At 44.0% G+C, this 10,135-nt stretch overlaps 1 protein-coding gene across 1 annotated transcript; it reads right to left on the bottom strand.

Moving 5' to 3' along the window:
* Positions 1–4,542: 4,542 nt before the first annotated feature.
* On the bottom strand, positions 4,543–10,127 carry LOC115155583 (coenzyme Q-binding protein COQ10 homolog B, mitochondrial). Its single transcript, XM_029702313.1, has 5 exons — positions 9,977–10,127; positions 6,628–6,783; positions 5,741–5,933; positions 5,339–5,440; positions 4,543–5,128 (listed from the first exon to the last, which is right to left on the bottom strand). Exons 1-5 carry the CDS (start codon positions 10,075–10,077, stop codon positions 4,961–4,963), a joined length of 720 nt encoding a protein of 239 aa, XP_029558173.1. The 5' UTR covers positions 10,078–10,127; the 3' UTR covers positions 4,543–4,960.
* Positions 10,128–10,135: the final 8 nt, after the last annotated feature.

Consider the following 10,135-nt stretch of genomic DNA (forward strand, 5'->3'; position numbering starts at 1 on the left):
TATGCTTCCTGGCTGATGTTTTGGTCACTTTTGAATGCTGGCTGTGTTTTCACTCTAGTGGTAGCATGAGACGGAGTCTACAACCCACACAAGTGGCTCAGGTAGTGCAGCTCATCCAGGATGGCACATCAATGCGAGCTGTGGCAAGAAGGTTTGCTGTGTCTGTCAGCGTAGTGTCCAGAGCATGGAGGCGCTACCAGGAGACAGGCCAGTACATCAGGAGATGTGGAGGAGGCCGTAGGAGGGCAACAACCCAGCAGCAAGACCGCTACCTCTGCCTTTGTGCAAGGAGGAGCACTGCCAGAGCCCTGCAAAATGACCTCCAGCAGGCCACAAATGTGCATGTGTCTGCTCAAACGGTCAGAAACAGACTCCATGAGGGTGGTATGAGGGCCTGACGTCCACAGGTGGGGGTTGTGCTTACAGCCCAACACCGTGCAGGACGTTTGGCATTTGCCAGAGAACACCAAGATTGGCAAATTCTTCACAGATGAAAGCAGGTTCACACTGAGCACATGTGACAGACGTGACAGTCTGGAGACGCCGTGGAGAACGTTCTGCTGCCTGCAACATCCTCCAGCATGACCGGTTTGGCGGTGGGTCAGTCATGGTGTGGGGTGGCATTTCTTTGGGGGGCCGCACAGCCCTCCATGTGCTCGCCAGAGGTAGCCTGACTGCCATTAGGTACCGAGATGAGATCCTCAGACCCCTTGTGAGACCATATGCTAGTGCGGTTGGCCCTGGGTTCCTCCTAATGCAAGACAATGCTAGACCTCATGTGGCTGGAGTGTGTCTGCAGTTCCTGCAAGAGGAAGGCATTGATGCTATGGACTGGCCCGCCCGTTCCCCAGACCTGAATCCAATTGAGCACATCTGGGACATCATGTCTCGCTCCATCCACCAACGCCACGTTGCACCACAGACTGTCCAGGAGTTGGCGGATGCTTTAGTCCAGGTCTGGGAGGAGATCCCTCAGGAGACCATCCGCCACCTCATCAGGAGCATGCCCAGGCGTTGTAGGGAGGTCATACAGGCACGTGGAGGCCACACACACTACTGAGCCTCATTTTGACTTGTTTTAAGGACATTACATCAAAGTTGGATCAGCTTGTAGTGTGGTTTTCCACTTTCATTTTGAGTGTGACTCCAAATCCAGACCTCCATGGGTTGATAAATTGGATTTCCATTGATTATTTGTGTGATTTTGTTGTCAGCACATTCAACTATGTAAAGAATAAAGTATTTAATAAGATTATTTCCTTCATTCAGATCTAGGATGTGTTATTTTAGTGTTCCCTTTATTTTTTTTGAGCAGTGTAGTATTAGTATCTTAGGTCATGTCTCTGGCAAGGCAACCTGTCAGTATGGTATTTTGTTACAGCATTTCTGTCCTTGGAACAATTGTTTCCTCTTGTGGTTCTGTATTTGTCCAGCAGGAGTCATAACTAACTCCCATAACTTAGTGTCGGTTCTATTCTTACCTCTCACATGATTCCAACCAGGTGTTGACAACTCCAAACCTGAGGAAGGCAGGCACATAGCGCCCGAAACAGACTTCCCCATTAAATGTTCTGGAGTATACATTAACTGTACAACTTGAACTCCACACACAACCACTTTTTTAATATAAAAATAGTTTATACATCTTTGCTCATTGAAACACCTCCATTTGCACTATAAAACCCAATCCCCAAAACATAACAATTATAGTTAAGAGTGCACACTGAACTTGCTGACTTATCTGTGGTCTTAACAATATGTACATGTTCTTATAATCTTCTTAATAAATATCTTTATAGGAGTAGAATGCTTAAGGTTATAAAATATAAATATGATTCCACTAGGAACAGGTCAAAGGGTGTACATAAGAGTGACATCTTTAAAAAGGTTCTATGGTAAGATACCTCACTGACAGTATTCTGACTGGCAAACACAAGCATCCAACATGTTAACTTATTCCCTTTATAGTAGAGGTCGACCGATTATCCGGAATGGCCGATTAATTAGGGCCGATTTCAAGTTTATAACAATCAGAAATCGGTATTTTTGGCCGCCGATTATTTTTTTTTTAACACCTTTATTTAACTAGACAAGTCAGTTAAGAACACATTCTTATTTTCAATGATGGCCTAGGAATGTTGGGTTAACTGCTTTGTTCAGGGGCAGAATGACAGATTTTTACCTTGTCAGCTCAGGGATTCAATCTTGCAACCTTACGGTTAACTAGTCCAACGCTCTAACCACCTGCTTACATTGCACTCCACGAGGTTACGCGAATGCATAAGAAGCCAAGGTAAGTTGCTAGCTAGCATTAAACTTATCTTATGAAAACCAATCAGTCAATCATAATCACTAGTTAACTACACATGGTTGATGATATTACTAGTTTATCTAGCCTGTCCTGTCCTGCTATAATCGCTTAGGTACACGTTGCTCCAACCATAAACATCAATGCCTTTCTTAAAATCAATACACAAGTGTATATTTTTAAACCTGCATATTTAGTTAATATTGCCTGCTAACATGAATTTCTTTTACCTAGGGAAATTGTGTCACTTCTCTTGCAAACAGAGTCAGGGTATATGCAACAGTTTGGGTCGCCTGGCTCGTTGCGAACTAATTTGCCAGAATTTTACGTAATTATGACATAACATTGAGGGTTGTGCAACGTAACAGGAATAACGTTTTGTTTTCGAGATGATAGTTTCCGGATTCAACCATATTAATGTGGTTGTGCTCGTGTTTCTGTGTGTTATGTTATAATTAAGTCTATGATTTGATAGAGCAGTCTGACTGAGCGGTGGTAGGCAGCAGCAGGCTCGTAAGCATTCATTCAAAATAGCACTTTCGTGCGTTTTGCCAGCAGCCTTTCGCAATGCATTGCGCTGTTTATGACTTCAAGCCTGTCAACTCCCAAGATTAGGCTGGTGTAACCCATGTGAAATGGCTAGCTAGTTAGCCGGGTGCGCGCTAATAGCGTTTCAAATGTCACTCGCTCTGAGACTTGGAGTAGTTGTTTCCCCTTGCTCTACATGGGTAACGCTGCTTCGAGGGTGGCTTTTGTCGATGTGTTCCTGGTTCAAGCCCAGGTAGGAGCGAGGAGAGGGACGGAAGCTATACTGTTACACTGGCAATACTAAAGTGCCTATAAGAACATCCAATAGTCAAAGGTATATGAAATACAAATCGTATAGAGAGAAATAGTCCTATAATTCCTATAATAACTACTACCTAAAACATCTTACCGGGAATATTGAAGACTCATGTTAAAAAGGAACCACCAGCTTTCATATGTTCTGAGCAAGGAACTTAAACGTTAGCTTTTTTACATGGCACATATTGCACTTTTACTTTCTTCTCCAACACTTTGTTTTTGCATTATTTAAACCAAATTGAACATGTTTCATTATTTATGAGGCTAAATGGATTTTATTGATGTATTATATTATGTTAAAATAAGTGTTCATTCAGTATTGTTGTAATTGTCATTATTACAAATAAATAAAAATCCTTTTTTATTATATATATATATATATTTTTTAAATTGGCCGATTAATCGGCCTCGGCTTTTTTGGGCCTCCAATAATCGGCATCGGCGTTGAAAAATCATAAATCGGTCGACCTCTACTTTATAGTGCACTACTTTGGTCAAACGTAGTGCATATAGTAAACTACTTTTGACCAGAGCCCTACGGGTACATTGTATAGGAAATAGGGTGGCATTCGACGGACAGTTTGGATGACCCTATACACTGCCTAGCCAGTCTGGGCCCTTTTAAACAGTGGATATCTCTAGGGAAAAAGTAGCTGCATTTAGAAAACTAAACACATTATATTGCACACTTTTAAAAAAAGCACAAGTGCCATAACTGAACAACATGCCTCCCATGGTCATTAGAGAACAAGGTGCTATATGGGGTGCCGCAGAAATGTCCCCGGTAACATTGTTGCAACACAGCACCTCTTGAACAGGTATGTGTAGGTAGGCACGGCAGTGTGTATACATCTGCTCGGCAGTGTTGCGACATTCCTTTAGGAAACGTCGATCTTCAAGTGCTCGCACTTCATTCAAAAATGTACAAGCCGATCCTTTGATACCTCAGCCTCCATCTTATCCACATGACAACATAGCATTAGGCTACTTAAGCAATAAAGCCAGAGGTGTGGTATATGGCCAATATACCACGGTTAAGGGCTGTTCTTAGGGACGACGCAACGCGGAGTGCCTGGATACAGCCCTTAGCTGTGAAATATTGGCCATATTTCACAGACCCCAGAGGTGCCTAATTGCAATTATAAACTGGTTACCAAGGTAACTAGAGCAGTAAAAATAAAATGTTTGTCATACCCGTGGTATACCACTGCCAAAGCAGCATACAGGGCTCGAACCACCCAGTTTATAATGCATGTTAGGTTTGTTACAATAACGTAATGCACGTGTCATATCTTGGATGGGCCTTCACAAACTGTTGGCCTGATCAGGACATAAAAACCCCAGTCCCTTTCCCCTGATCTCACTACCATAGTATCTTACACACAGCCTTTCACTATAAAACTGACTTTATTTAGGCCTCAGTAGAAGAGTTTTTATATCTCCACAAGAGGGCTATTATGAGCCCTGTGCTCACCGCATGGGGACAGCACTAAGCTCTGAGGTGTGCCTACTGGCCAGAGGTGCTGATGGTTTCTTTGGGGTGAGAAGGCACCAGTAGGGGTCTATGGTGGAATAGGGGGGAGGAAGAGTGATGTAAGTCTGGGGAGAGGGGTATTCTGGGGGGTAGGGAAGGGGACAGAATCCAGCCACCAGCAGTTAATGGGTATAAAATCATTGCTTGTTTTCTGATAAGGCACTGCAGTGTTCAGGCATTTAACCTCTTCCCCCTCCCTTCACTCTCTCCCTGCCATGGCTGACTGTGTGCATGTGTGTGTGCGCAGAGAGAGGATGACCCGTTGGGGCACGCTACGTGTGGTGCACCTCATGAAACATGAGCTCTCTGGGGATCATGGTCTGTGCTCCGTACAGTTTCCCGGCCCGCCTCTCAAACGCCGACACATTCTGCTTCACCACCTCGTCAAAGAAAACCGTGGCCAGCTGGGAATGCAGCAGGGAGCGGAACTCAAAGGAGATCTGGAGACAGGAGAGACGGCGAGTGGGTGAGAGAGTGATCTAGACATATGATCCTGTATACATGCATGTGTGTGAGAGAAAAAGACCAGTGAGAGAAGAAAACAGTGCCAAAGATAGCAGAGGCATAGCTAGCTCTTAAGCAGACGCATACATGGGCACACAAAATACACTAACCCAGACACCCACAGTGCAGTGTGTTGAGGTACTTACAGAGAAGTCAACCGTGCAGGTGCGAGGGTAACCAGGGAGGCCAGGGCTGAAGCGCCACACCGTCTCCAGGTGGTTGAAGAGCTTACCGTCTGAACAGGCAGCCTGGGGGTCAACACAGCCACGGTCAGACTGCTGATATAACCACAGTGGCTGCATTCCAGGTCGTCTTTATTAAAAAAGGCCCACTACGAATCTCATAAGATTGCTATATAATATTTATGTAGTTCCTGAGATGCTAAACACTTCTCCAGACATCTGATCATCTACTCAACGCAACGAAGACAAACTGGAACACACCCGGTGTCCATCTACGTCACAGCTGCTTATCTTATACCTAGCCAAGTACCCTCGCTGCAGATACAGTAGTGGTGGGAGATATCAGCAGCTACTGCAGTGCCTTACCTTGACCAGGTGGGGGCGCACTGTGGTGACCAGCGAGGTGTAGTTTTCCACTACCGGGGGGAAGCCAACAGTCAGCTTGGCCTTACAGAACCCTGAGCGCCGGAACACCACGTCAGACTTCTTACACCAGGGAACGAAGTGAAGGTAGTTCTCCACCCCAGCTACCACTTCATACATCTCCAACATAGAGTACCTGAGAGAGAGGAGGCCTGGGTCAACATCTCTTACAGAGGGAGGAAAGAGTCCCATATAACCCAATAGTCCTCCAAACTCTGACCTTAAATTCTATTTGTAATGTAGGTAAAGGTCATCAACGGAAGAAGACTTACTTAACAGGGATGATTGACATTCTCTGCCCCCATGTCTCAACTTGCCCGGGGACTAACTCAGTCAGACTATTGCAATTTCCCAGCAAATCATTACATAACAGCCTGGCAAATAGCCCAGGACACAGAATGGGTTGCTTTTAATATAGCCCAGGACACAGAATGGGTTGCTTTTAATAGTGTAAAATGTAGTGATTATGACCGTCACTGGATACATGAGAGTCATTGGCAGGAGCAGGACAGACAATACATAGAGAACCAGAGTATCTATATTCATTTCTAGGAGGCAGACTTGGGTTTAAATATTATTTGAAAACATTTCAAATAGGCTACTTTGTCTGTGTTCCACTGAACTGTTGCAATGGAACTAATAGAAAACTCCCAAACCATGACCACCTGGCAAACCATGACCACCTGGCAAACCATGACCACCTGGCAAACCATGACCACCTGGCAAACCAGGCAGGCTAAAGCAGACATTCAAATGACTTGAAAGATTTCAAACAGTATTTGAACCCAGACAAAAGGCAGGTCTGATTTCAGGGAGGCACAGTGACTGACCCCATGACGCGTCTCTCAGAGTACTCCTTCCTCTTGTTGAAGGTGTCAGCCAGGTTGAAGAAGGAGCGGGTGGGGGCCACGATGACTCTGGACCTGGGCATGACCCCCAGGAGGGGTGGCACCCTCATCATCAGGATCCCACATGAGGAGAGATATCTGTTCCAAAATAAGGAGAGAGGTGAGTCAGAAAACAACATAAGGGCCTATCATTTGCCAGTTTTCCATACACATCTCAGTGTCAAATTCACAATAATTTCTAAGTATCTAATTCCTATGTACGGACTTGCTGCATGACCGAATTCTCTGGACACCTCTTCCCGATAGCTGAACAACCAAACCTTCGGGATTTGAAACTTTACGCTCGGCTGCTGAAGGGTGAGCTTTTAAAAAAGTTAAATCAAAGCTAACTATGTCAAGATCAATGTAAGTGGCCAATGGTTCATCAGAGCCTCAGGTCTCTGAGCTCATGTTCTCACACTGCAGACGTTTACAAAACAACCATGTGAAGGGGCCAATACAGCCACAGGGCAAAAAACTGTTAAAAGGAACAGGACATTTTCTGGTGAAAATGGTTGGTTTCTAAGACAACTGCTTTGAATCCCTTTTCCACAAGCTACCAGTAACCAGAAATATGCAAAGTCAACCACAACATGCATCGGCTATACTTGCAGAATTTTGCTCTGTAAAACAAACTAAAAATACAGTGAATAGTCTTGGCATATAATTAAAACATTATAGAAATCATAAATCAACTCAGTAGGTTTGGCGCTATACTATCATTTGTGCATGGCTAAAGAAACCTATAGATTGGGTCTCCAAATTTCATCCCAAGTTATAAGGCCAGCATTTCATAAAATTCACTGTGGAAAAAGTGATGTTGATATGCTTCAGTTTGCTGCCATATGACTGAAAACAAATGCGAAACCAGCAACAAAAAGGTAAAGCAGATCTAAAACAATTGTCATTTATATTTACAAACCCCAAGTTGTAAGTTACAGTACATGGAGAACGGGGTTATTTCTATCTGAAAAAATGAAGTAGAGGTAGTTCCACCAGGATGAATGAGGTGGAGCATGGTTTCATCACACGTAAGAGCTGGTGGAATTATGTCCTGGTCAGAATACAGCGTATCTGTAGACACACCATTTCTTTGATCTCCACCCCCAACAAATAGCAGGTGTATAGCATGCCATTCTCATGCGTAAGTTCAAGGTCAGTATAGGCATAGAGAGAACAGTGCATAACAAAGGGAATTACCTTCCATTTACACCTGCTTAACTAGAGTTGATCTTCTCTATGTGACTAACCTAATGAAAGGCTTGTCAGCTACAGAGGCTTGAAGCTGAGAAAGACACAGGGTCCTCCTAGTGTCACATTTTCAGTTCAGATCCGGTTCAGTAAGCAGTGAAGTGAACACACTGAATTCTGCACGGTGAGCACACCTGCTTCTGCCCCAGTGACAACTATTTCAGCGTAAAAATAAATCACTTGCAAAGAGTGAGTGAGTCAGAAAATACCTTTGCCCAGAGGGAATCTCTGACTCAGAAGACAACCTCTCAACACACACCTAGGATTATTCAAATAGTGGTTTAATTCCAATGAAAGGCAATATGCACACAAGAAGCAGACATCTGAATCAGTTCCTTTCAACACAATAGTTGCGTTCAGAGAGAGAGCTGCATCAGTGGAGAACATGCTTGTGGTGGTGGCAGCTGTGTCCCTGACAGAAACAGATGATGGCCATCTGCCAGGTGCCATAACCTGGCTGGTCATTGCCACACGGGGACACAACGTCTCTGGAGGTCAGCATTGGGGAGAATGACTGATTGGACTACAGTAGTTATCACCACCAGCTTGGGTATTGTCACTTTGTAGCGTGATGTTATTTTGTGTAGCACTGCATGGGGTGAGGAATTCCAAAATTGTGAGGTCAATGAAATTCAATCCGTTTAGGTTTTCAAGACACTGATAGTAAGATTAAGAGCACCTACTGCGCAGATGCAGTGTGTTTTTGAATGGGAACTCCTAAGACCCAGTGCAATTGTAAACTATTTAGCAGCTTCCTAAAACATCCTCCTGGCATAGTGAAGAGTGCAACTAGGAGTTTGGTTTCGTCACCCTAGGCAGTGCCTAATGCCTCGATCACACCAACAGGGTCATTGCATTTTGGGTTCACCAGAACTCCATTCATTTCCAATGGAACGCTGCATTTGACTTTCAGCATTGCGTTGCAGAGCGTTCTGTGTGGTGCATACGTTGGATTTATCAAACGTATGCGTCAAACTGTATGCGTAGACGGTTTGACAGAAATGATAACAGAAAGTAAAATGTTGAACTTTTGTTGCACACATATCCATATGATGCCGTGTACCATGTTGCATAAGGACACTGTCCGTGTGATCGATGCGTTAAGCCCCAGATAATGTCCAAAGACAGATTGCGTAACACAGGTAGCTGGAAACATGGAAGTTTTCCAAACTTCTCTAATAACTTCAGCCACTTAGCTAACTGGATGAATGACTTTGGCATGTTAACCATTTCAGCCAGAGGCAGAGACAGCCAGGCACTGACTGATACTAGGAGGTAGTAGACAGTTTAGCCAACTAGCATTCTAAATGTAAACATGCCATAGATAAAATAACAATTTGTACAAACTGTAGCAAACCTCAACTAACGTTACATAATGCTTTCAAGAACACATTTGCTTTTTTTTTTTAACTAGGCAAGAGTTAAGAACAAACGCTTATTTACAATGACGGCCTAGGAACAGTGGGTTAACTGCCTTGTTCAGGGGCAGAACAACAGATTTGTATTTTGTCAGATCGGGGATTCGATCCAGCAACCTTTCGGTTTCTGGCCCAACGCTCTGACCACTAGGCTACCTGCCGGTGTTCAGTTCGAGAACCAAAATGGGAAATCGTCCTCCAACGATTAAAAGTGTGTGATTATAGATCTATTCTTATAACGCGCAACCCACCCACTACGTACCGAGTACCCATGACTACCCCTGCCATAGCTAACGTTTAGCAATCGCCCAACAGCCCTAATTAGTTGTCAAAACAGTTAGCTAAAATGACATGTTTGGCTAGTTATACGAATCTGTTAGCTAACGTTAGATAACTTAAATAAAGTAAGCTAACTAAAGTTGTCTGCTAAAGTTAATTTATGAGACAGAAAAGCAGATTGACCGGCTTGACAAAAAAGCAGCGGAGGCAAACTAAGCTAACAACCTGCTAGCGAACATTAGCTTCATCGAGAAAAAATACGAACTGTAGGTAGGCTAATGCTAGCAGTAACTTGATCATTTTCAGGTTTTACAATTGTACATAAAAACACGAACAGCAGTTACCTTACGCCAATCCTTTTAGGTGTTTCTCGGCTGGCTGTGACGGGTAACTGTTTTATACATTCTAGTACCGCTCTCCTTAGTCCCCGCATACCTCTCGCCATCTTCACTGCGATGATCTCTGTTCTGCTTCTCTCAGCGGCTAGCTACTTCTCCCGCAGC

The sequence above is a fragment of the Salmo trutta genome, chromosome 20 (genome assembly GCF_901001165.1).
Source record: "Salmo trutta chromosome 20, fSalTru1.1, whole genome shotgun sequence".
In the NCBI taxonomy this organism is placed as follows: domain Eukaryota; kingdom Metazoa; phylum Chordata; class Actinopteri; order Salmoniformes; family Salmonidae; genus Salmo; species Salmo trutta.